This window comes from Poeciliopsis prolifica, unplaced genomic scaffold (genome assembly GCF_027474105.1).
Source record: "Poeciliopsis prolifica strain line A6 unplaced genomic scaffold, Auburn_PproV2 SCAFFOLD080, whole genome shotgun sequence".
Taxonomy (NCBI): domain Eukaryota; kingdom Metazoa; phylum Chordata; class Actinopteri; order Cyprinodontiformes; family Poeciliidae; genus Poeciliopsis; species Poeciliopsis prolifica.
The window spans coordinates 1,048,148-1,075,742 of record NW_026562455.1 but is presented as its reverse complement, the minus strand read 5'-3'; the positions used below and the strand labels follow the sequence as shown (position 1 = coordinate 1,075,742).

Below are 27,595 nucleotides of genomic sequence, written 5' to 3'. Positions count from 1 at the left end.
CAAAAATATCTCAGAAATATAATACAGAGCCAGGCATGAGAATCGACTCATTTAAAGTTCAAACTTAGTTTCATCCAAACACAAAGACACTAGCATAAATAAACTGGACCGTTAAACTGGACCGTTCCAGGTCGCTATGAAGCTAATTTTCTATAAGCAGCTTCACAAATCTTTTACATTACATTACCAAGACATATTAAAACAAACATTTATCTTGGCTGTTTTCTATTCTTCCTCTTTCTTTTCTTTCTCCCTGAAGAATAAGTCCTTTTTTGAGACACTGTTTTGCTTACTAACTCATGTTACTGGCGAAGCATGCGTCCACCGCGTCCACCAGGGGCCCCCAACATTTATTTTGTTTTAGGCTATCCATAAAATAATGATTTCTACATAAATTATCAAATACACGCACACACACACACACACACACACACACACACACACACACACACACATATATATATATATATATATATATATATATATATATATATATATATATATATATATATATATATATATATATATATATATATATATATATATATGCTTACGCAGAACTCAAACAAAAAACAGCCCAGCTACTTAAAAACTGGTTTAAAGCGTTTGTTTTTTGTTTTTTTGTTTTTTTGTTTGTTTGTTTGTTTTTTCTTTTGTCACGTGTTGGGGTTTTATTTGTTAACAGCGTTGTATAAAACATAAATTCTGTAAGGAACATGCTGTGAAAATTGATAAATAAAGTATTAAAAAATTGTTTTAATTGGCTGGTGATTTTACTTGTAGACAGATCTTTGCAATTGCAGACTGCTACGTTTTCCAAGATATCCTCCCGTGGCAATATGGCGAATGCATTGACACATTGCTCCAAGGCGACATCTATGTAGAGTTGTCTATTTTCTATTTATCGTGTTACGTAAAATGTTATAGACCAGGAAGTATAGCAGTTTTGCCGACTGGATTGGAAGCTGTAGTAAAGTGGGTGGGACACTTGATTTTCGTTGGCTGGTGTTTTTATTGTGCCTCATGTTATTGGCTGTTAGCGTAAATTGGGTGGTTCTGTTCTGATAAAACAGACCTGGCAGCAGAACATATTTTTAATCTCTCCTCATATGTGCTAATTTTCAACAGCCTAATAAGCAAAAGAAGCAATCGGTATGTTTCTTTTCTTTCTATTTATGAGTAGAGCTTTTTATGTCCTATTTGGCCAACTGACTGTAAACAACCGTACATGACTGGTCTAAAGCGGTTAGCTAAGTAGCTAACAGGTTTAGCTACTTAACAGTCCTTTTAACAGGACGTCAACTCGGCTAACTATGTCATTAGAAACTATATTAATGTGTAAGGTGCTATATTTAACAGTTTCATTCGTAGAACTGACTAAAACAACGGTGCACTTACTGCATTGGTGGTTGTTGTTGTTATTATTATTATTATTATTATTATTATTATTGTTATTTATTATCTTTACAGATATTAAGAGGACCTTGAAACAACAGGCAGGCGCAAAGTTCTAAAACTTGAAGCAATAAACTCGCATAGACCTGTGTGTAAACCTCTGGCCTGTTTCCCAAAAGGATAGCAACATGTTGGCAGTGTAACTGTCACATGCCATCAGTTTGAGTAACATGTTTGAGTAGCATAACTAGGAAAAGTCATATTACTTGGCTAGTGACAACTTTTGTTCTTTTTTTTTGCAGTCGTATATTAAGTTTGAGGAGCCTGTCTAAAACATGTCTTACGGAAAAGCAGAATTTCGGCCTGTTGCAAGAGACTTCAGCACTCTCATTCAGACATGCAGCTCAAACATCCAGAAGATCACACAAAACAGTAAGCGTTTTTCTTCCCTTGGTCTTGCTGTAATGCACATGTGTCAAATTCAAGGCATGTGGGGGAAATCAGGCCTGCCATAGTGCTTTATGTGGCCCTCTAGATTCTAGACTAAACATTAAGTGTGCTTAAATAGTATGTTATCAATCAAATCAGTGCAGTTTTTATCTGCTTGCTTCTACCCCTGACCTAGCTCAGTCCTGGAGGGACTGATCTATATCAATTTCTTGAGAAGTATTTTGGAAATGTATGCAAAATCAACAAATTGCACTAACAATTGGGAGTTTATTGCAGATTTATCTCAAAAATTACAACTGTCTCAGTCGTAATTGATGTCAGAATATAGTCCATGATCCATACAGAGAGTAATAAAAAGTCGCATTTATTATCATAAATAAGCGCAAATATTTTCCAAGTAGTACCACAAAGACTTTGTTTGACCTTAATGTATTGAAAAACATTACTCATATGCTCAGTAACTAATCATGGAACAATGTTATTTTGTCTTGAAAAGACATTTATTGTGAATTGGCATTATATAAATAAACTCAATTGAATAGAATTAAATTAAGAGTTTTATTTTGTGTTGCTGTGCTTTCTGTTACATAAAAAAAAGAGCTCTTAGCATCAAGATTATTGAAATGGTAGATTTTTTTTATTGTTTGCTCAAGTGTACCCAGCTCTTTTAAAATGTGAGGTAAAAATAAAGTTGAGTCGGGCGTGGCCTAGGTCTCAATAGTAGATGTGTTTTGAGAAAGCTCTGACTCAACTTCACCATTATTTAATAATCTTTAAAACTTCTGCTTCACATATTTGTAATGTGCCATCATATTATGAACAAGATGACGAAGCCCAAAGGTACTAAAGAAGATAAAGACTCCGGGAATGAGACTCTGGACGACCAGACCAAACTAGCAGGCTTTGAGGTGGGTAATGCTGGCATGAGTCCCACGTGCTCTCCAGGTCCATCCGCCACCAATTAGGACGTCCTAGCAGCCGAAAGCAAGCTTAGCAGCACAGTCAACATGAAGTTTGTGGAGCTCAATGGATCAATACATGGCCTCAAAGCGGAACATTCCAATATTTGTGACCCTGTGATTTCAAAGGAGGCGGCAGTCATGTCAAATGAATGACAGATTTTGGAACTGGAGAAGCAACACAATAGCCAAACTGCTCAGTGCTCTCGGTAGCAAACGAAGCTAGACAATTTAGAGACATGCTTGCACCAACAGTATATCCATATGGTAGGCATGTAAGAGAAAGTGGATAATGATAAACTGATGGAATTTGTCTGCAAACTGCTGCCTAAAATGCTGGGAGAAGACAACCTTGATTGGCTAATTGAGGTGGATCAGGCACACCAGAGCCTGACGCAGGCTAAAGATGGAAAGGCGACAACCATCATTATCATGCTGCATTATTTTCAGGAGAAGGAGCGGGTGCTACTGTTGGCAAGGGAGAAGAGTCATCTGCAGTACCACGGTCACTTGGTGTTCATCTTTTCCGACCTCACCTCAGCCATAATGAAGAAATTATGGAGTTCCAAGCAATCAGAGAGAAATGCAGTTCCATGGGAATTCGTTATGGATTCCGATACCCTGCACAGTTCATGGTTACTATGTATAACAATACTGCTATCTTTGACACTCCAGTGGAAGCCGATAAATTCCTGGGCCGGGAGATTGAGGACTGGCAGCCTGGGACTAAATGAAGCAGGTGGTCAGACTATCCTTTTGTTACTACACTTGAAAATGTAAGAAATTGAGCAGTTAAGGCTCCAGTCATTGGGTGAGAAATTGCATCAGGCAATGGTGCAGATGTCAAATCAGGTCTGATTCTAGTGTATTTCATTGTTTCTGCTACACACTCATGTGGTTCTCCATCACAACCCAAAGGGATCACATTTGCTGGATTGCTGATGATGCATCTTTGAATAGTTATGTCAGATATGTCTGAAGTAGCATGTACTACAAACTTCTTGCTTATGTTACGACAAACTTTTCTAGGTTTATTAACTCTGCAATATTGTGGTAAGTTAATGTTGTAATTGGGTAATGGTTGAAGCCTTTTCATAGGCATGGTAGACTGCTGCTAGCCCTTGATAGCATGGTGGCCAGCCTTGTGCTACATTCTCCAATTTTGTGCTATAATAAGCAGTTGGTTGTTTTCTTCGACCTGTACATGTTTCCTGCATCAAAACTGTTGTGAGATACATGTCTTTTTTGTTTGCAACATATAGGTAGAATGGTTTATCATAGTTTGGAACTGCTAGTCTGCATTTTAAAGCTTCAAAAGCTACTTTTGCTTCAATTGTTCGTTTTAGCAAATTTTTTTATTTTGATAACCTGGTTCTTTCATGAGTTTTTTGAGTGGTGCTGTTTTTTCCGCATAACTTTCTATCCAATCAGCATTAAAACCTGTCATTCCCAGGAATGTCATCATTTCTCCAACTGTTTGTGGGCATGGAGCTTTTCTGATACCCTCTAATTGAGAAGGTGATATGCCAATGCTCCCTTCTGAGAGTTGTCTACCCAGTTATTCTACCTGTGTCTGAAATATCATAATTATTCTTTGGAGGCTTTGTACCCCCCCACCCCCCTTCCAGTAAAGATTACCATCACGATTCAGTAAAAGTCCTTGAAAGGAAGGACTTTTATTGAATCATGATGGCAATCATCCAATGTAGGTGACGCAGTTAGAATGTCAACAAACTGAAGCAACATGCTATTTATTTTACCTCTGCGAGAGAATGCAAACGGGTATTGAGACTGTTCCACTAGAGCAGTGCTCCCCAATGCTCTAGTACCGGTCCGGTCCGTGGACCAATTGGTACCAGGCTGCACAAGAAATAATTGAAATATTTTGATTTTATGTATTATGTCAGTCTGGAGGAGCTTTTATTTTGAAAATCACGTTATGCGCGCCAACATTGAGCCCACAAGTAGTAAAATGAGACAGAAACAGATCAGATGTCTTTGGAAAGTTTCTTTGCAAAGGGGAAAAGGCTCAGTGAAGAGCCAGTAGATGAATTTCATCAAGAAGGTGATTCCCATATTCCAAGCCTGCTCTGCATAATATGGTGACCGGCTTGTTAATTAGGTAATGAAGCCTTCAAACTGCTTTGCTACTTGGAGACCATGAACACCCTGTGCATCACTTTGGGAGTTATTGTTTCCCTTCACTCCCAGATGGAGCCTTTTCGTTGCAGAGAAACAAGCGCAGGGCTCCCATTAATTTGTCGTTATCATGAGTTAAAATTTTCATGAAAGTAAAATATTCGTTTTTGTGGCACATCTGTATCTTATTTTGAAGGAGTATATAAATGTTACCATAGTGACCAGAGTTAGAGCATGTTGGGGTAGTGATCGAGACGAGAGCAATGGCGGGTTTGGAACTGACGTCACCATGTGCAATGTTTATGTCGCTTGGCGCCATCTTTTGAGGCCACAAACCAAAACAGACTTTATTCCGGCGTTTTCATTGTTATCGACTGCAGTGAAGTTTTCAAGTTGGATATTGGACATCCGGGGCGTTTGATCTGATTTATCAAGCTAATTCTTGTAAGCTGTTCTGTGGCGCTCCCTCCTCCAGCGCTCGGACCGTTAATTTCCAAACCAAACACTCCTGTAAATAAATGCCTTGTCTTGTGACCAACTGATACAAAAAAAGTGATAATTCATGCTATTACACAAGGCACACTATCCTCTATTAAAATTTTAAGTCATATTCAATATTTTAAATAATTTTAATATTAAATGTTTTCTTCAATAGCTTCCAAATCATGTGCCCCATTAACTCAAAATCAGTGTGAAATTCTTCTGTTGTATAGATGAAGCACACAAGTCTTTATTATATTTGCCCTTTTTTTTTAAAACAAATTTTATATTTAAAAAAATAATTAAATTTTTTTTTCATAAAATGTATTATACTGTATCACAAGCTACAGAAAAGATTTCATTGTGCAAAATGTGAATATTTTAATTCATAATTTTTAACAAAAAGTTATGTCTGAAAGGTGTAATGTCTCATTTCTCACCCTGGCTAAAGCAGGACTTCTATGCGATGCATCTCATGAACAGCAATGTTTTCTTTTTTTCCATTTTAATTGGGCAAGTCACTTAAATTAAAAGCAAACAAATAAAAATTGCTGATGTAATCTGATTCTTTTAATAAGCCATACAACTTTCTATTATCCCAGATTTATAACAGGTGTAATACTTGTGTGTGGCCACGCCGGGCACACTGATGATGCCCACAGTGGTCCTCAGTGTACTCAGGAAGCTTGTGTGTATGCGCAGACACATGAAAAATTAGAGGGAACATTGCTTGTCACCTTTGTTTACTCTGAACTGTTTAATTTGTTGCACACTTAATGATTAGTCAGTGTGATTTTTGCAGGTTTTTTATTCGATGAACACTGTTGACAACAAGAGCGACAGTGAGTGCCTCTGCTGACCAGCCGTCACTGCACTAAATTGCTGTTGGCTCGCTGAGTCAGGCGTGCTCACCGTGCTCAATGTGCCAATTGGTGGCGAACTGCTGTAACTGCAGTTTAATGCATCTCAGTTGAGTAGAAGTGCAACTTAGGAGTACAGTCTACAGTCCTTAAAGTAAAAAGGTGAGGGGGTGTGATTATTTATCAAGTCCATTCTGTCACACATTACACATTAAATGTTTAAAAATGGGCTCTTTCATCTGGTTTGATTGTTTACATGAAATTTTTACTGCAACTGTAAGGGGAAAAATAGCATTAAAAATGATATCATGGTTTGTAACCAACAAACATCTATTGTTTGTGAAAAAACACTTTGGTCTTTCCTGGTTTATAATGATCATTATGTTCTACATACCTAATAAACTACTGAACTAAAGTATTGAACAGTGCTGAAGCATCAATCATACTTTCAAAGAAAACGAGTTTTATATATTGCAGTATATATCATTGTTTACTTTAATCAAATAAAATATTTATTTTAAAATATAAACTTTCATTACATGTATGTTTATTACCTGAAATATTTTAAACATCAAATTTTTACTTAAATTGTGATTCATTTCATCACCTGTTTACATGCAAATGAGCATCGTTCATTGTTGAAGTGCTTGAATCAAATGTTTGATGAATGTTTACCACATTAAATTATTAAATAAGAGAAAACAGCCACTTCCAACTGTAGACATATTTCAACATAAGTGGTTCATGTTCCTCTTCAGAGTGAGCAGCCTTGCTGAGCTCCTCTCCTAAGGTCTCCTCCTCAGCTAGCAGGGGCCTCTTCTATGGCCCCTGCTACTGTAACTTGCTCCCCACTTGTTGATCCACCATGGTCTTGCTGTATCGCCTCTTTAATTGATGCATGTCGGTTCGATGTGGCGTTTACCTTGCAGTGACCCATATTCAGTGCTGGAACTTAGTCTGGATTGAGCTAATCCATTTCATACGTCAGTTTGCCTTGAACACACGTCAGTATTAATACTATAAATTTGATAACACTAGTAAAATAGTTTACTTCATAATAATGGAATAACCTCATTGTTCACTGACAAAACTCGGACCATATTCAACAAGTTGTGTTATTGCTCCCCATAAGGGAAAACCCCACCACTTCACGTTGTGTTTTTTTGTCTCATTGTTCTTCAAACTCTGCTTTTTGAAATGTTATAGTACATTGTACAATGGTAATCTAGAAATGTTTGTTTTTAGCTTCAGGAATTTGTATTTGAACGTACTGACCCTATTTAGAAATTACTTCAATTGATTTATTAATATCTCCTTGCCAATAAACTTTAGCTTCACTTTGTTGCATGTACATTTGAAGATCCACACCTTCTTTTTCAACATGCACACCAGATTTTTATTTTTAATTTGCATAGAGCATCTCTTCCTACAGATTAATTGGTGTTTGATCAAATACCAAAATTGGTATATTTATTTCATTGTCATTTGTTGCAAGTTGAACAGGAGCTGATATTTAGATTGTCATGGGGAAAAAACTACACTGCTCAAAAAAATAAAGGGGACACTCAAATAACACATCCTATATCTGAATGAATGAAATAAATATGAAAATAATTTCCACTTGTCTATTCCATTTGCACAACAGCAGGTGATATTAATTGTCAATCAGTGTTGCTTTCTAAGTGGACAGTTTGATTTCACAGAAGTTTGATTTACTTGGAGTTATATTGTGTTGTTTGAGTGCTCCCTTTATTTTTTTAAGCAGTATATTTCCAAGCACTGTTAAGGTAAAATCACTCAATCAGGTTTATTCATATATTGTGCATAATAGAGAGAGCTCGTAGGACAATCAATAATGAAGCATATCCCGAATAAACTCTGCCATGCCGCCCCTACACATAAGCTTTATACAAAGATCCAAAGTATGGAAAACATGTCAGGTTCCCATGCAGCTGTGGGAAACGACTTCTAACCTCGTACATGTCATCCAAATAGATTTATCTTCAGTGGGAATGCACAGGAACTTAGAATAAACATAACAATACAACTAACTGATGGGACCTTCATATAATTTTCCCACTACATTCCTCCCTATTGATTATAATTAAAAATGACAATATTCAATATTAATCAACACCCAACAATTACCTCCTCGTTCAAAAGATATAACAATATCCTGGAAAATGGAAAACAACAAAAAAACCATACACGCAAGATACGAAAACCTACCGGCGTAACCTCGTTTATCCCAGAACAATATCATTGTGTGAGGTAGGAAAACTTATCTTGCAACCCCTATTTGTCAAGGAGGCAGTCCTCTATATGTTCTGTTCAGGAAAAGTGTGGAGGCATCATACCAATAAATGAAGACAAAAAACCCAAGAAACACAATCAAGGAGGGAAAATATTATAAAAAAAACTAGATAAAAAGAAAAACAATAAAATAAAATCCATATCAAAAGAAAAAAAAACCCATCAAGCTCAATAGAAAACCTGTATCTGACCACATAACTCAATCTAACATTGAGTTATGCATGTACATTTGAAGATGATAAAGAAAATAAGGGAGAAAAAAAAAACATACAACCAGATGAAACAAAAAATTAAAAACAACAAACACAAATGTCTGTAATTGGAACAAAATGAAAGCGCAAACGCCGTCATGATGACCTTCTTTGTTCGTCCTTTATGTGTCTTCAGGAACTCTTTTAATATTTGTATTAATTTTCACTCCCCACTTTGACCACCCGCCAGTGGACCAGCAATAGTTCTTTGGTTGGGGAGCCTTTCGATGTACAAACAAAAAAATCAATGTCAGTTGTTATGATCCCTCCTGCTGTATTTTTTTGTGCCGTTTTTTTTTTTTTTTTTTTTTTTCCCGAACAGTGGGTGTCAGAGGTTACTAGCACTTAACACAAAAATGAAGGTATTCCAAGGAAATTAAACGTAGCTGTCTGCAGTGTCAGAGGTTACTAACACATAATACCAGCAGCAGTAAGGGGATTCATTCTGAGAAATCTGCATGTCATCCTCCTCAGTTTGTTGCTCCGTCGGATGCTGGATTAATTCCTTCCTGTCAGGAGGAGTGTCTTCTTGAGGCTCTGGTTCCCATTTACAGTGGCTGGCATGAATCCACGTTGCCTGCTCTGCAACCTTAACAGCTGTAACAGTGACGAGCAGCACTTGAAATGGTTCCTGCCAGCATCTGGAATTCCAATGCATCCGCCTGAAGTCCTTCACCACAACCTATCACCTGGCTTGATGGTATGGAGTGGCGTCTCTGCAGGACGTGGCAACGCGTCTTTCACCGTCTGGAAAACTTGAGAAAGCATATTTGACAGGTTTTGACAGTAAGACAATATTGCCTCATCACAGATAGAAGTGGAAGGAAGGACCTTGCTCTGAGGTTAGGAGGCCGGCCAAACAGGATTTCAAAAGGACTGAAGTTAATCCTGGCCCTTCATCATGCACGTCTGACAATGTCTCTGTGCAAAAGAACTGAACCCTTTTGTAAACCAGAGTGCTATAAGCGCAGCCACCATGCCAGACTTCGAAACATGGTCAAAACCATGAGTCAGCTTTGTGAAGTATGGGAAAAAATGTTTAGGAAGGCACGCTTGGCATTTGGACCCGTCCATATTTTCTTTTCAAAACCAGCCCCGAAGATTTCAAAACACGCCTCTCTTTTCCTGATGCAAAATACTTCAATATCTGAGAGAGGAGGGGGAGTAGGCGTGGGAGTTTGGAAAGAGGGGCAGCACATCACTGAAGGCTGCTGGGTAGCTAATTTAGCTGCACAATCAGCTCTCAATACCATGGGCAATAGAGTCACCAGATTTTGTGTAAGCTTGACATTTAGTCACAGAGAGGGCAGCAGGTAACATGATAGCATCCAACAAATCTGCAGCTTTATAAGAATTGAGAATAGGCTTACCATCTGCTTTAAGGAATTTTCTGTTTCCAAATAATCCCATGACTATGCACAATCTTGAATGCATAGTTCGAATCAGTAAATATCGAGGCAGACTTACCAGCTGCTAGTTTAGATGCCTCTGTTAGTGCTACAAGCTCAGCAGTATGAGCAGAAAAGTGTTTAGGCAAGGAGCCAGAAACTAACATTTTGTGCAAAGAGCACACGTGAAAGCCCACGCAGTTAGCTATAGTAAAGGGATGATGTGTTGCAGGGCCATCAACAAACGGCACCAAATCAGAGTCAGTTAAAGGTGATTCACTTAAAACGGGTCTGGTTGTGCAAACTTGTTCCAAGACCGCCTCACAATGATGAGGTTCACCATTATCAGGAGTCGGCAGAAGAGTTGCAGGATTGAGAACAGTGCAACGTTTCACAGTGACATTAGGCATGTCCAAAAGAACAGATGTATAACAGAGCTAACGTGCAGCAGAAAGATGAGAAGATTTCTGCTCCAAAGTATGATAGAGACAGAGTGTGGAGCCAGCAAGGTGAGGTTGGCGTAACCTTCAATGTCACGTGATGCAAGAACAGCCTTTTCTGCGGCTGCCACTCTATGTAGACAATCAATGAAACCTTCAGCAACAGGATCTAATTTAGCTGAAAAATATGCAACAGGTCTCAATTTTCCTCCATGTGATTGCAGCAGGACGGACGTCATGCAGCCTCTTTTCATTCACTGTTTGAACAAATGGTTTGTTTAGATATGGAATGCCAAGTGTAGGAGGAGTCTGTAGTGCCAGCTTTAGCTGAGTAAAAGCACTTCAGCTTAGGAGTCAATTGGACAGTGTCTGAAGCTTGGAGACCACTACAGAGGGTTCTCAAAGGACTCTCCAGAATTGAGTAATTCAGAATGAAGTTTCTGCAGAAAGATGTAATACCCAGAAAAGACAGAAGCTCTTTCTTTGTGACTGGTCTGGATATGTTTTGAACAGCAGAAACACGCTTAGGTGAAATGAAACGACCCTTTTTTGAAACGAGATGACCTAAAAAGGTGACTACTTCTTTAACAAACTGAAGTTTAGAAAGACTGGCTTTGTGACCCCCAGCATGAAGATGCTAAGGCAAGAATGGTGATAGCAGCTCTGATGACGAAGATAACTGGAGGTTCATCACTCATCCACGAGTACAACCTGAACAAGTTGAAGGTCAGCTGAGGAGGGTTGCAGAGGATGCTCAAGTGGTTGCACAACCAGAGGTGGAATAGGAAGAAGTGGATTGAGAGGAAGAAGAAATGGCAGCAGAGGAGCACTCATCAGATGAAGAAGCAGATGGACAACATCCTGCGGAAGCAGTGCCATCTGATGAAGCAGACAAACAAGATTCTTGCGAGGCGGTGTCATTTGATGAAGCAGACAAGAGAGGGCCAGAACCTCTTTCAGAACAGTATCCTTCTAGACAAAGAAATCCACCCAAAACGCTCACATAAAGCAGGCTAGGCCAGCCGACACTTATGGCTAGGCACAAGTAATGTTCAGTTCATATTGGAGTGAGTTAGGTAACTACACAGACTGAGTGGATTAGAATTGTAAGCTTTAAGTATACTGATATGTAAGCTTTAAGTATACTGAGTTGCTAAGTTTCTGTATTGTTGAAAAAGTATAGGAAAGTTAAAAACCACCGCATGTCTTAACATCCTTTTTGTGTTCGAGTGTGCAACATTCTAGCTATGGTAGCATAACAATGTAACAATAAAGATTGTTCTTTTGCAAAGTGAACTTCCCATCTCATTTAAATCATAAACTTAAATGTTAAACAATTTTAAATATTTAAATTTATTGATGCTGAAACCATTAAATCAGATTTGATAGTATTGCTATTCTCCATAAATGCAATAAATTGTTAAAATTCTAGATCAGGGGTGTCAACATCCAGGCCTCGAGGGCCGGTGTCCTGCAACTTTTAGATGAGCCTCTGCTGTACCACACCTGGATATAATAATTAGATCATTAGCAAGGCTCTGGAGACCTGATCTACACAAGGAGGAGGTAATTAAGCCATTTCATTCCTGTGTTTTGTACCTGTGGCACATCAAAAAACTGCAGGAAAGTGGCCCTTGAGGACTGGAGTTTGACACCCCTGTTCTAGATCTTCCTCAGCCTGGTAATGAGGAAGATCTAGAATGGGTAGTTACAAATGTGACTAGCATTACACAGTATTTTAAGTTCTTGATTACTTCGTTGGGATTTAATGGAAGTGCAAAAAGCGTATTTATTTTCATTGTATTTTTTGTTGTTGTTTTTAAGACTTTATAATTATATGGTACAGTATTGTCAACAAGGTCTTTCAGTAATATACAATTGCCCAGTAGTCTTGAGTCTGTACTGCCCTGACTGTGAAACTTGGGTGCTTAGATGGGCTCTAATAGAAAATCCTTCCCCCTGGCCTCTGCTATCTCACCAGTTGGTATTACAATTTATTGTCTGTCACTATACACCTCTACAATGAGATTAAAGTTGGCTCCAAAACTATGCAAACAACTGTTTGAACTGCACATTGTAAATATCACCACATGTACGGTGAAATTTATGTTTCTTAAATCGGCTACATTATATATGCATATATAACCACAATACAAGTAGTCCATGTGAGCGTTCACAATGTAAATTGCCTTTAGGAAGAAGCTGTTTTTGAGTCTGTGTGTCTTTGTGTTGATGGACAAATAGCGACTTTTTGAGGGCTGCAGGTCAAACAGGTTGAAGTCAGGGTGGGAGCTTTTCTTGGGGCTTTGACTATGGAGGCAGCGGGAGGTGTAAATGTCCGTCAGAGAGGGGAGAGGGCAGTCAATGATCTTCTGAGCTGCAGTTATGATCCTCTGGAGCAGTGGTTCTCAACCTTTTTTTGGCCAGTGCTCCCCTATCTATTATCCAGATCCTTTACCCCCCATCCCATCAAAGAAAATGTAGGCTACACACTGGCATTGTGTTCCTGGGTGAAGCCATGTCTGAGAATAATCATAACAGTCCCAAACATAGCAATAGTTAGAATTACATAGTTGGAAAGGCACTTGGCCTTCCCTTCCAAATTTTCAAAAATTTTATTTTATATACATATTTAAAGGTTTGATTCCTTTTCTTTACTCCACTGCCCTTTGTTATCCACAGACACTGAAGAGTATTGCTTTTATTTAAATCAGCTAATTTTTGTTTCTATTTTTTCATCATAGCTGCTCAGATCAAGACCATGGTGAACCATTTGGGGACCAAACAGGACACCAGTGAACTTCAAGATCGCCTGTATGTACATAAAAGTGTGTGTGTGTGTGTGTATATATATATATATATATATATATATATATATATATAGATATATAGATATATATATAAATATATATATATATATACATATATACATACGTATATATATATGTATATATATACGTATGTATATATGTATATATATCTAAAAAAAATTCCCTTCTCACCCACCGCGGGTGGTTCTTATCCTCTGAGCTCGGGTCCTCTACCAGAGGCCTGGGAGCTTGAGGGTTCTGTGCAGTATCTTGGCTGTGCCAAGGACTGCACATTTCTGGACTGAGATGTCTGATGTTGTTCCTGGGATCTGTTGTAGCCACTGCTCCAGTTTGGGGGTTACTGCCCCGAGGGCCCCGATGACCACAGGCACCACTGTGGTCTTCACCTTCCAGGCCCTCTCCAGTTCTTCCCTGAGGCCCTGGTATTTCTCTAGTTTCTCGTGCTCCTTTTTCCTGATGTTGCAATCACTTGGTATTGCTACATCTACCACAACGGCTTTCCTCTGATGTTTATCCACTACGACAATGTCTGGTTGGTTCGCCATTACCATTTTGTCTGTCTGGATCTGGAAGTCCCACAGGATCTTAGCTCTGGCGTTCTCCACCACCTTTGGGGGTGTTTCCCACTTTGATCTTGGGGTTTCCAGTCCATATTCTGCACAGATGTTTCTGTACACTATGCCTGCCACTTGATTATGTCGCTCCATGTACGCTTTCCCTGCCAGTATCTTGCACCCTGCTGTGATGTGCTGGACTGTCTCAGGGGCCTCCTTGCACAACCTACACCTTGGGTCTTGTCTGGTGTGGTAGATCTGGGCCTCTATTGCTCTGGTGTTTAGGGCCTGTTCCTGGGCTGCCAGGATGAGGGCCTCTGTGCTGTCCTTGAGTCCAGCTTTTTCCAGCCATTGGTAGGATTTACTGATATCAGCCACTTGGGTTATTTGCTGGTGGTACATCCCATGTGGGGGCTTGTCCTCCCATGATGGTATCTCTGGCACCTCAACCTCCGTTCCCTGTTGTCTGAGACATTCACTGAGCACATTGTCTGTTGAGGCTTTGTCCCTGATGTATTTATGGATCTTAGTTGTTTCGTCCTGGACAGTGGTTCTCACACTCACTAGTCCTCTGCCTCCTTCCTTGCGGCTCGTGTACAGTCTCAGCGTGCTGGATTTGGGATGGAACCCTCCATGCATTGTTAGTAGCTTTCTGGTCTTAATATCTGTGGCTTTTATCTCCTCCTTTGGCCAGCTAATTATTCCAGCAGGGTATCTGATTACTGGCAAGGCATAGCTGTTTATCGCACGGATTTTGTTCTTGCCATTGAGCTGGCTTCTCAGGACTTGCCTTATTCGTTGGAGGTATTTAGCTGTGGCTCCTTTCCTTGTGACCTCATCGAGGTTGCCATTTGCTTGTGGTATACATAGGTACTTGTAACTGTCCTCTATGTCTGCTATTGTTCCTTCTGGGAGTGAGACCCCTTCTGTGTGGATGACCTTCCCCCTCTTTGTGACCAGCCGACCACATTTCTCTAGTCCGAATGACATCCCAATGTCCGTGCTGTAGATCCTGGTGGTGTGGATCAGTGAGTCGATGTCTCGCTCACACTTGGCGTACAGCTTGATGTCATCCATGTAGAGTAGGTGACTGATATTGGCCCCATTTTTGAGTCTGTATCCGTAGCCAGTCTTGTTGATAATTTGGCTGAGGGGGTTCAGGCCTATGCAGAACAGTAGCGGGGACAGAGCATCTCCTTGATATATGCCACATTTGATGGACACTTGTTGGCTTCAAGGGTGGTTTTCCACAGCCTCATCGAAGCCTCATAGGCTTTCTTGTAATCAATCCAAGCCATGCACAGGTTGGTGTGTCGGGTTTTGCAGTCTCGGGCAACTGTGCGGTCTACGAGGAGTTGGTGTTTGGCTCCTCTGCTATTTACACCGATACCCTTCTGTGCCGTGCTCATGTGTTTATCCATGTGTTTGCTTATCTTGGCCGCTATGATGCCTGACATGAGCTTCCAGGTTGTGGAGAGGCAGGTTATTGGTCGGTAGTTGGGTGGGACTGGACCCTTTGATGTATCCTTCTGGATTAGGATTGTCCGCCCTTCAGTTAACCATCTGTCACAGTGATGGTTACCGGGGCTTGCTCAGGGAGGTTGCTGTGGTCCTCTCGTAGAGAGATCAGCCACTGTGCATTGCTGTTGTGGGACGCCTCCCTTTCCCATATGCCTTTCCAGTATTGTTCCGTCTCCAGCCTTGGTGGGTCTGCTCTGTTGTTATTGTTACCCTGCCATTGAGAGTACACCTTAGCTGGTTGAGTGGAGAAGAGCCGGTTAATCCTTCTGGATTCATTCTCCCTTGTGTATCTCTTTAGGCGGCTGGCCAAGGCTTGGAGCCTCTGTTTGGCAGTATCGAGTGCTTCAGGTATGGGCATCTGCCTGTACTTTCTGGGTACTGGTCTTTTCATTGCACTCTTGTGGAGCTCTGACAGTTGGCTCACTTCCCTCCTTGTTACCTTGATTTTAGCCTCTAACCGTCTTTTCCATGGTGGGTATTGGGTCTCATGGTTGCTCTTATAGCCAAGTATCTCAAGGATCACTGATGCTGAGTTGTAGATCAGCTCATTGGTTTCTGTTATGGTGTTGGTAGGGATCGTTCTCAACGCTGCATTCACATTCTCAATGAGACTTTCAGATGGTACTTCACTCAGCCGTTGTAATTGGCGCCGGGGAGGCCTGGTTGTCATTCGGGTCATGATTCTCTCTCTCAGGTCAGCAGCTGTCTCGTTCAGCTCTGTTTCGCTCATTGGGGTCATGTATCCCCTGACTGGGTGGGGACTTGTAGTTAAGTTCCCACAGTTCTGACATCCGGGTTCCTCCCTTTTGCCGTAGCATTTGTGTTGTATCTCGTCAATCTCAAGTTGTGATAGCAGTTGCCGTTTGCGGATGTTGGAACACTGAGCTACTAGTTGTTTAGCGCTTAGTGTTGACTGGGGATGTCGAAGTAACCATTCCTTCCCCAGTCTTTGCATGTAACCTCTCTCACTAGGGTTACTTGAGTAGTAGCATTCCAACAGATCCGCATTTTCATCTCTCGCCCATTTTCGTCTTGTTCCAGTAGCCCATTTGTCATCAAGGTGCTCTGGTTCCCCAACACCTGACGCAGACCTTGTTTGGCCGGGCGACGTCTGAGCCGGCATGTTACGCAACTTAGTATCTCTCATGGTATGAGGTAGGCAGTAGCTTGAAGGGTCTTGCCTAAGGACCCAGATTCGAACGGGATTCGAACCCTGCCCTCTCGGGTGATATACTGATGCCTTATGTATTGAGCTATCCAGTCAGCTATATATATATATATATATATATATATATATATATATATATATATATATATATATATATATATATATATATAACAAAGGAATGCTAGTGTAAGTATTATTGATTTGCTTTCTTTCTATCTGGAAAAAAGAAAATCAATAATAAACACACCCATCATGAACACCTTTTAGCTAAGTACAACATAACGGCAGTATGCTGTATGCTAATTCTACACCTTGACGCCTGTCTGCTACACAGTCTTACGTTAGCTGAACAGATCGATATGCAATGTGTATCTGACATACAGTAAAGGTTTTATTTTAGCAGAAAAGGCTTTTGACTAAACTGTTACTCGTGTTAGCCACTCTAGCGCTGAGTACAGCGTCTCAAGCCGAGGCACACTCAAACATTAGGCAACAAACCACAGGAATCACCCACTGATTTCAAAAGTCACCTACAAACTAACTGATAACTTTGTTTAGCCAGAAAACTGAAGTCAGTGCAGCCCTACACACATATTCATTACATTCTGTGATTAAGTTTTTCTTAAGTGTAACTCCAAGAACTAAAACTTTTATTTTTCTCCCCTTAAAATGTAGACCGGTACCGGGGTGATTCTGAGCCTTCAAATGATTTTAACAGAAGTTTCACATACCTTATAAGTTGATGTAAAAATATTGTTTGTTTTAGCCACATAAATGATCAGCAGAAAACAACACATTACCAACTACAGCTTAGAACTGCTCATTGATATATTAATGCAGTAGCCATTAGCCTGGTGTAAAACTATTTGCTAGACAATGTCAAACATTGAGAAGTTTTAATTATTCTTATCAAACGTTGTCAAACATGTTGTTTTGAAGCTAAAAAAAAACTCTGAAATGTAGCAGGAAAATCAACTAATTTCAAGTTAAACTTAGCTTCACACACAGACACTAGCACAAATGTTTGGGTGTCGATCTGACCCGTTCAAGGTAGCTATAAAACTAATTTTCTATTAGCAGCTTCACAAATCTTTTTTATAAACATTTCATTACCAAGAGATATTAAAACCAGTGTTGTATAGTAACAAAGTAAAAATACTTCACTACTTTACGTAAGTATATTTTGGAGTACTTCATACTTTCCTCGAGTAAGAAAATTTTTGATAACTTTCACTTTTACTTCACAATATTTCTGAACTTAATTTCATACTTTTACTCCGATACATTTTCAATGTGTGGTTTAGTTACTCGTTACAAAAAGCGAGAGAGAAACGCAAATGTTATGACCCAACCTACTGATTGACTGCAACAAAGCCTGCTTGCCTGGGCTTGTTCATCACCACCAATAGGATGCACAGGTTTCGCGCCTCCCCACCTACGTCAAATAGTCCAGCAAACAGTCTGATTGGTCAGTGCTCCGTTTGTGCAGGTTTGTGCCGTTAAAATTTTCGTTTGTGCAGCTTTGGTTTCCGAGATATTAAAATAATTTTTTAGGTCATCCAGAGTTACCATCCCCCCATTTTGCTCCAAAACAAACCAAAGTGGGCTGGTTCATTAATGCTCCGTTTGTGCCGTTAAAACAAACGCACCAAAGTTGTTTTCAATTTGGATTTTGGCTGTTCCAATATCTGGTGTGAGTGGCGTCTAGCTCAAGGTTGATCCGATTCAGGAACGCTAATTTCGGCCAGCCAGTCTCTAGGTCTCCCCCTTCCTCAAGGTGTTGGAGTTTCACTCAGGGAGAGTCAACAAATTTTACATCCAAACTCTCCTGAGAAACTAATGGAAATAGATTTCTTGCCTTGTGGCCAACTGACACAAAATTCATGCTGTTACACGAGACACACTGTTCTCTAGCGAATTTTTAGTCATACTCAATATTTTCAGTAATTGTAATCTTAAAAAGTATATATTTTGGATAGCCTAAAAAGTCATTTTTAACATCTCGGAAACCAAAGCTGCACAAACGAACATTTTAACGGCACAAACGGAGCACTAACCAATCAGACTATTTGCTGATTGGTTAGCTTCACGGAGGTCTGTTTCGCTTCTCCCATTAAACACCAAGTTAACAAAAAAGCTCTCCCTCTTCAGATGCCAAATAAGCTGCATTTCCCTCTCAATTCTTTTTTTCTTTTACATAATGATCAGTTGTGTCCACCTATAGTTTGTGAAGTAGAGTAATTCTAACGGCTTTTTTTCTTCATGTTGGCCGCATTTTGGCCACTATTTATTTTTTTCATTTTTCAGCACTGACCTTACTGAAAGGAAAAACTTAAGGCTTACAAAAACTTTGCATTTTCTGTCCTGGAGGGTTTACTAAGAAGCTGGTTCAGTTGTAAAGCAGGTTAAGTTAACCTTGTGGTTCAGGTAAATTTTCTTAACAACACTTCTTCTACCAGAGCTTTGGATGTTTAGATGCTCTGCACATTGCATGGCAGCTCAAGTTTATATTTATTACCTCTAGGTCAGATTTTCCATAAATTTAACGTTTCCTTTCATTGCTTTGTAGATGATGTCCAGATTTATATGCCCCTTAAACTAAAAAATGGAAATAATGAATCTCTTCAGTTATTGACAGATTGTTTGGCAGAAGTTAAATCTTGGATGGGACAAAACTTCCTTCACCTAAATCAAAGAAAAACTCAAGTTATATTATTTGGCCAAAGTCTTTACACCACAAATCCAGATCAGATTCTGGGTTCTTTAGCTCAATTTTGTGAGACCTCAGTTAGGAATCTTGGCTTTACTTTTGATAGCTGTTTAAAGTTCAATAAACAAGTTAGTTCTGTCGTTAAATCTAGTTTTTATCACCTACGGATTTTAGCAAAAATCTAATCTTATTTTTGTTTTAAGGACTTTGAAGGACTGATGCATGCCTTCATTACCACTTGTCTGGATTATTGTAATTCTTTATATAGTGGCATGTTTAAATCACAGATTCATCGACTTCAAATGATCCAGAATGCAGCGGCACGGCTTCTTACAGGAACCAGGAAGCATGACCATATAAGGCCTATGCTGGTCAATTTACACTGGCTACCTGTTATGTATCGAATAGATTTTAAGATTCTTTTATTAACTTATAAAGTTTTAAATGGGTTAGCTCCCCTTTATCTTCAGGACCTTTTAAAATTTCAGTCTGTGTCCAGAACCCTCAGATCAAACAATCAGCTTTTACTGACAGTCCCTCGAAGACTAAGGAAAGGAGATCAGGCTTTTTCTGTTGTTGCTCCGAATTTATGGAACAATTTGTATGGAAGTAAATATGTGCAATCAGGATTTGAATAAAAAATGCCTCTGAACTTTCAACGTAAAAAAATTCAGTGATAAAAAATTCGCTGTTAAAAATTCAACGTCTGAAAATTTGCTGTAAAAAAAATTCAACGTCTAAAAATTCGCTGTAAAAAAATTCAACGTCTAAAAATTCGCTGTTAAAAATTCAACGTCTAAAAATTCGCTGTAAAAAATTCAACGTCTAAAAATTTGCTGTAAAAAATTCAACGTCTAAAAATTCGCTGTAAAAAATTCAACGTCTAAAAATTCGCTGTTAAAAATTCAACGTCTAAAAATTCGCTGTAAAAAATTCAGCGTCTAAAAATTCGCTGTAAAAAATTCAGCGTCTAAAAATTCGCTGTAAAAAATACAGCGTCTAAAAATTCGCTGTAAAAAATTCAACGTCTAAAAATTTGCTGTAAAAAATTCAGCGTCTAAAAATTCGCTGTAAAAAATTCAACGTCTAAAAATTTGCTGTAAAAAATTCAGCGTCTAAAAATTCGCTGTCTCAAATTCAACGTCTAAAAATTCGCTGTTAAAAATGGCAAGGTTACTTCAGGTCACAGACATGCGCAATGGACGTCAGATTCCAACACCCAGCCAATCACAAGACGCCACGTCATGGAGAAGAAATACCAGCATCAGGGAGGCTGGCGACTATGGAGGCGAACGCTAACCCAAAGGTGAGTTTAATGCTTTCATATTTCTGTAGTACATTTCATTTTGCGCCTGAGGTTTGATACATTATCTTAAAGCTCGATTTAAAACACGGGTTTGGTTTGGTCCGTTGTTAATCTTACAGCATGTAGCGCAGGCATATAACGTCTCGCTACCTCCTAGCATCCAGCCCCTCCCAGCCTTCTAGCATCCAGCCCCTCCCCGCTGTCCCTCACCCAACTTCCCCCGTTTTATTTAAAAAGAAAGAAACTTGGATCTTTAAAGAGAACTGATGGGTGGTTGTTTGTATCTTGTCTTGGGTGAGACTGAGACAGGCGGTCTTAGTAAAGTCCAAATTTTTCGGGAGATGCTACCGCTCTCCACCATGGCCTAGCAAAGATACAGGCTTCAGATAGAAGACGCGCATCCCAGGCTGAACAGTGTCAATGAGGATGAATGAAAGCAACATGAGTTATTACATATTAACTAATGTAATAAGTTAATATGGCTGCCTTGTGTGCTTCAAGGAGGGGCTGTGAACACTTACATTAACTATACCCACAACCCCATTCTGTTCAGCTACTGTACAGTTAATGTGACTTAATTTATGAATGAATTAATGAATTTATTGTCATTACGACATTATAAAAAATACTAGTTACCTACCAAACTGTAGATTTGTGTTTGATATAGTTTCTACAATTTTAACGGGAGTAGAGCACAGTAAGATTGTCATCGTTTTCGTAAAGTACGGAAGAATTCACTTATGAATGAAGCAATAAATTTATTGTCATTATAACATCATCCAAAATACTGCTTTTCTTATCTGATGAGTATTGATATAGAATATTAATTGCTACAAAACGTTGTCCTGTTACCTAGTAACACTATAAACAATCCCCTTTGTTTTCTCAGTTCATTTTAACTCATTTTGAAGAAAACATGCTTGTAAGTATGTCAGCTAACTAATTTTAGATTAAATATCATAATTTAATAATTGTGCCTGTTTTGTCATGTAAAGCACTTTAAAATGTTTTGTATATTAAATATGCTACACACAAAAAATGTCCCTAAGGAGAAATATTTTTGAAATTTACAGAGGTGATAAAAGTTTTTGTTTTATTATTGCAATATTGTATTTACATAAAATTTCGACAGAATTTTATTAATTGTACCTGAGTCGTCAATATTAGTCTATAGAAGACTCGGGTGCAATTAAAATTCCCACTATTTTGTATCTCCACAATATATTTTTGGTGACAAAGAATGTTTGAGCTATGCTAAAATTTGTCATTTTTGTTGTATTAATTGGCAAATCTTTGTGTTTTCCAGGGTGTACAAATTCCAGAAATTGTATGGAAGGACAGCGGGTTTCCTCTTCACGAGTCAAACGTCACAGTACCAAACTCTAATTTGCAACTGACTGATGAACAAATGGCAGCCTAAAGAAATGCAGTAAACCCAAAAGCCACATCACCGTCTTCTGAATGTGACATTTATATTGCTGCAGTTCAGTTTTGTGAGCAGTTTTTTACCATGTGAAAGTTGTCTTCAAAATAAGACTTCCGCTCTTCAAAATGAATCATGCTTTGAATTTAATTATTTTTCACGTTACCTTTTTGTAATTATGTTCAATCAAGTTAAATTCTGTGTATAATAATTGTATAAATTGTTCTTAACATCTGACTGTATATAGGTAACTAATCATAATCAGGATTTTGTCTGTGATTAAATTCAAAGCATGACTTATTTTGAAGAGCGGAAATCTTCACATTTATAAAATGTAAAGGAAAATGCTGATTATGTTACCATAAATGTAAATTTTAGTGATTTTATGGAAGTTGTTACAGTGTTTAAAATTTATAATTTGATTGTTTTTTTCTTAACTCAAAAGGAAGCTAATAGGTACATTTATCCATTGTAGTACTTTAAATTTCTGGCATCATAAGAATCAGAAAGTTAGTTTGTCTTAGGTAATTTATTTTGTAATACTTCAAGCATAGATGAACTCACGCAAGTACATTCAATAAAATTTTGCATAAAAACAATTTCAGTTTCATATTTAAAACTGCCTGTACAAACAGTACGGACTCGGACAAATGAAGTATCTACTCTGAACATTGTTATTCTAATTCCTCTAGTTTTGTCAAAATCAGATATATGATTTTGACAAAACTAGAGGAATTGAGAGTACAAATAATATACATGATTATATGAGTATGCAGAGTCATGTCTTTTTCTATCTCTTAAGTCCATCTTCAACAGCCAGGGGTTCTCCGTTGCAGGTTTTTGGAGGAGATGGTCTGGACAGCGAGAAATGGCCTTTGAAGCATTGCATATGTTATACCAGTCTAAGAGAAAAAAACATAAGTTAATGTAGTTACAGGAAAAAGTTTAAATTCCATATGGTAATTGAAGAGCTAGTGCATCAAAAACAAATACCAAAGTAAGGTCAGGGTAAAAAAATAATTTTTTAAAAACGTGTTTAATACAAAGTAAGCGTTAAAACATGCCAAATTCCTTTGGAAGACAATTTCTGTGTAGCTGAAGTCAATGCTCATGACTATCCCTATTTGTGTCCTAAATAGACATACATAGGCCTGGTGTGTCAAAGTCCAGTCCTGGAGGGCCGCTGCCCTGCAACTTTTAGATGAGCCTCTGCTGCACCACACCTGGATATAATAATTAGATCATTAGCAAGGCTCTGGAGACCTGATCTACACAAGGAGGAGGTAATTAAACCATTTCATTCCAGCGTTTTGTAGTGTGGCACATCTAAAAACTGCAAGACAGCGGCCCTGGAGGACTGGAGTTTGACACATGTGACATAAGCACCAGCTATCAACCACTCACCATCACTGCCTGAAGAATATAATGTAAATGGCCCAAGCACTGTTTCAGTCACTTCTTAGTTTTCACCCAAGACAAGATACAAACAACTCAGAAAGTCGCCACCCATCAGTTCTCTTTAAAGATCCAAGTTTCTTTCTTTTTTAAATAAAACGGGGGAAGTTGGGTGAGGGACAGCGGTGAGGGGCTGGATGCTAGTAGGTAGCGAGACGTTTTATGCCTGCGCTACATGCTGTAAGATTAACAACGGACCAAACCAAACCCGTGTTTTAAATCGAGCTTTAAGATAATGTATCAAACCTCAGGCGCAAAATGAAATGTATTACAGAAATATGAAAGCATTAAACTCACCCATGGGTTAGCGTTCGCCTCCATAGTCGCCAGCCTCCCTGATGCTGGTATTTCTTCTCTATGACGTGGCGTCTTGTGATTGGCTGGGTGTTGGAATCTGACGTCCATTGCGCATGTCTGTGACCTGAAGTAACCTTGCCATTTTTAACAGCGAATTTTTAGACGTTGAATTTTTTACAGCGAATTTTTAGACGTTGAATTTTTTACAGCAAATTTTTAGACGTTGAATGTTTTACAGCGAATTTTTAGACGCTGAATTTTTTTACAGCAAATTTTTAGACGTTGAATTTTTTACAGCGAATTTTTAGACGTCGAATTTTTTACAGCAAATTTTTAGACGTTGAATTTGAGACAGCAAATTTTTAGACGTTGAATTTTTTACAGCGAATTTTTAGACGTTGAATTTTTTACAGCGAATTTTTAGACGTTGAATTTTTTACAGCAAATTTTTAGACGTTGAATTTTTTACAGCGAATTTTTAGACGTTGAATTTTTTACAGCGAATTTTTAGACGCTGAATTTTTTACAGCAAATTTTTAGACGTTGAATTTTTTACAGCGAATTTTTAGACGTTTAATTTTTAACAGCGAATTTTTAGACGTTGAATTTGAGACAGCAAATTTTTAGACGTTGAATTTTTTACAGCGAATTTTTAGACGTTGAATTTTTTACAGCAAATTTTTAGACGTTGAATGTTTTACAGCGAATTTTTAGTGTCATGTAGTGTGGTGGTGGAGGTGGTGAGGCAGCACGCTGGAGACCCAGATATGGTGAATGATGACGTAATTTAATAACAAAATAGTCCACAAAAAACACAGTCAATAAACAATAGTCCGCGGCCAGGCAGCACGGCTGAGCAGAAGCCAGGGCTCACACCGGTAGCAACTGGTCTTAAAGGCGGCACAAAAAAACAACGACAATCTGACAAACAACGACAATATGACAAGGACCCGACGAGGAACAGAGGACACAGGACACAGGAGGGACTAAATACACTGAGGGTAATCAAGGGAACGAGACACACCTGGGAACAATCAAGGGGAAGACAGGACAAGAGGAGAACTCAAGACACAGAAAACTCAGAATAAAACACAGAAAAACACAGAACCTGACAGTACCCCCCCCTTAAAGGGCGGCTACCAGACGCCCAAAAACAAAATCCAAAACCCAAAAAACCAGGGTGGGCGGAGGGGCGACGGAAGGAGGGCCAGAGTCCAGAAAACAAAAAACTACCCACAAAAGGTGGGCGGAAACACAAGGAGGGGCCAAGAGTCCAAAACTAAACAGAAAGAGGGGCAGAGGCGCCGAGGGGGGTCCGGAGGGCGTCCTCGGCGCCCGCGGCAGACCCCACAGGGGAGGTCCGGAGGGCGTCCTCGGCAGACCCCACAGGGGAGGTCCGGAGGGCGTCCTCGGCACCAAGGAACAGTAGGGGGCACGGGAGGAGCACTAGGGGGCACGGGAGGAGCACTAGGGGGCACGGGAGGAGCACTAGGGGGCACGGGAGAAGCACTAGGGGACTCGGGAGGAGCACTAGGGACTCGGGAGGAGCACTAGGGGACTCGGAGGAGCACTAGGGGACTCGGGAGGAGCACTAGGGGAGTCGGGAGGAGCACTAGGGATAGAGGCTGCCGGAGCAGCGGCACGAGGAGCAGAGTCCACGGAGGCCGGAGCGGAATCCGGCGGAGCAGGAGCAGGAGCCGGAGCGGAATCCGGCGGAGCAGGAGCAGGAGCCGGAGCGGATCCGGCGGAGCAGGAGCAGGAGCCGGAGCGGAATCCGGCGGAGCAGGAGCAGGAGCCGGAGCGGAATCCGGCGGAGCAGGAGCAGGAGCCGGAGCGGAATCCGGTGGAGCAGGAGCCGAAGCCGGAGCGGAATCCGGCGGAGCAGGAGCCGAAGCCGGAGCGGAATCCGGCGGAGCAGGAGCCGAAGCCGGAGCGGAATCCGGCGGAGCAGGAGCCGAAGCCGGAGCGAAATCCGGCGGAGCAGGAGCCGAAGCCGGAGCGGGGTCCGGCGGAGCATGAGCCGAAGCCGGAGCGGGGTCCGGCGGAGCAGGAGCGGCAGCCGGAGCGGGGTCCGGCGGAGCAGGAGCGGCAGCCGGAGGGGTCCGGCGGAGCAGGAGCGGCAGCCGGAGCGGGGTCCGGCGGAGGAGGAGCGGCAGCCGGAGCGGGGTTCGGCGGAGCAGGAACGGCAGCCGGAGCGGGGTCCGGCGGAGCAGGAGCGGCAGCCGGAGCGGGGTCCGGCGGAGCAGGAACGGCAGCCGGAGCGGGGTCCGGCGGAGCAGCACGAGGAGCAGAGGCTGGAGCTGGGGCTGGGCTGGCGGAGCAGATGTCTGGCCTGGGAGGCAGAGGTTTTGCATCCCACGCCGCGAAGGCTGTCTGGCGTATATCCTCTGCCTCCCGCTGCAGCTCCACCAGCGCGGGGTGCTGGAGACGTGGAACCCAGTAGTCCAACAGCAGTCCCAGGCGTATGGCGAACCAGTCGCCTCAACGCAAACGAGGACGTACTCCTTGACTCCTCATACTCGCGAATGGTTCGGAGCAGCTCCTCTAAACCCTCTGGGTCCATAATGCGGCCTCACCGTAATTCCTTTTGGTCGGGTCCTTCTGTCATGTAGTGTGGTGGTGGAGGTGGTGAGGCAGCACGCTGGAGACCCAGATATGGTGAATGATGACGTAATTTAATAACAAAATAGTCCACAAAAAACACAGTCAATAAACAATAGTCCGCGGCCAGGCAGCACGGCTGAGCAGAAGCCAGGGCTCACACCGGTAGCAACTGGTCTTAAGGGCGGCACAAAAAAACAACGACAATCTGACAAACAACGACAATATGACAAGGACCCGACGAGGAACAGAGGACACAGGAGGGACTAAATACACTGAGGGTAATCAAGGGAACGAGACACACCTGGGAACAATCAAGGGGAAGACAGGACAAGAGGAGAACTCAAGACACAGAAAACTCAGAATAAAACACAGAAAAACACAGAACCTGACATTTAGACGCTGAATTTTTTACAGCAAATTTTTAGATGTTGAATTTTTTACAGCGAATTTTTAGACGTTGAATTTTTAACAGCGAATTTTTAGACGTTGAATTTGAGACAGCAAATTTTTAGACGTTGAATTTTTTACTGCGAATTTTTAGACGTTGAATTTTTTACAGCAAATTTTTAGACGTTGAATTTTTTACAGCGAATTTTTAGACGCTGAATTTTTTACAGCGAATTTTTAGACGTTGAATTTTTAACAGCGAATTTTTAGACGTTGAATTTTTTTACAGCGAATTTTTAGACGTTGAATTTTTTACAGCGAATTTTTAGACGTTGAATTTTTAACAGCGAATTTTTAGACGTTGAATTTTTTTACAGCAAATTTTTAGACGTTGAATTTTTTTACAGCAAATTTTTAGACGTTGAATTTTTAACAGCGAATTTTTTATCACTGAATTTTTTTACGTTGAAAATTCAGAGGCATTTTTTATTTAAATCCTGATGGCACATATTTACTTCCATAAATTTGCCTTTTCAGATTAGATCTGCTAGCAGCCTGGATCATTTTAAATCGCTTTTAAAAACTCATTTTTATTCGTTGGCTTTTAACTGAAGCAATTTTTGATATTCTGTTTTTATCCATTTGTGCTACTGTCGTTCCTGTG

At 40.3% G+C, this 27,595-nt stretch overlaps 1 protein-coding gene across 3 annotated transcripts in view; it reads left to right on the top strand.

Annotated features, from left to right (window-relative positions):
- Positions 1-976: 976 nt before the first annotated feature.
- Positions 977-27,595, top strand: part of stx12 (syntaxin 12) — a 48,289-nt gene continuing 21,670 nt past the window's right edge. Inside the window, exons 1-3 of one of the 3 annotated variants that reach the window (XM_055021981.1) lie at positions 977-1,152; positions 1,698-1,827; positions 13,420-13,489. In XM_055021981.1, coding sequence (XP_054877956.1) covers positions 1,731-1,827; positions 13,420-13,489 — 167 coding nt within the window. In that variant the 5' untranslated portion in view covers positions 977-1,152; positions 1,698-1,730. The remainder of the gene's footprint in view (positions 1,153-1,697; positions 1,828-13,419; positions 13,490-27,595) is intronic. The other 2 variants (XM_055021984.1, XM_055021982.1) reach the window with 2 other exon arrangements.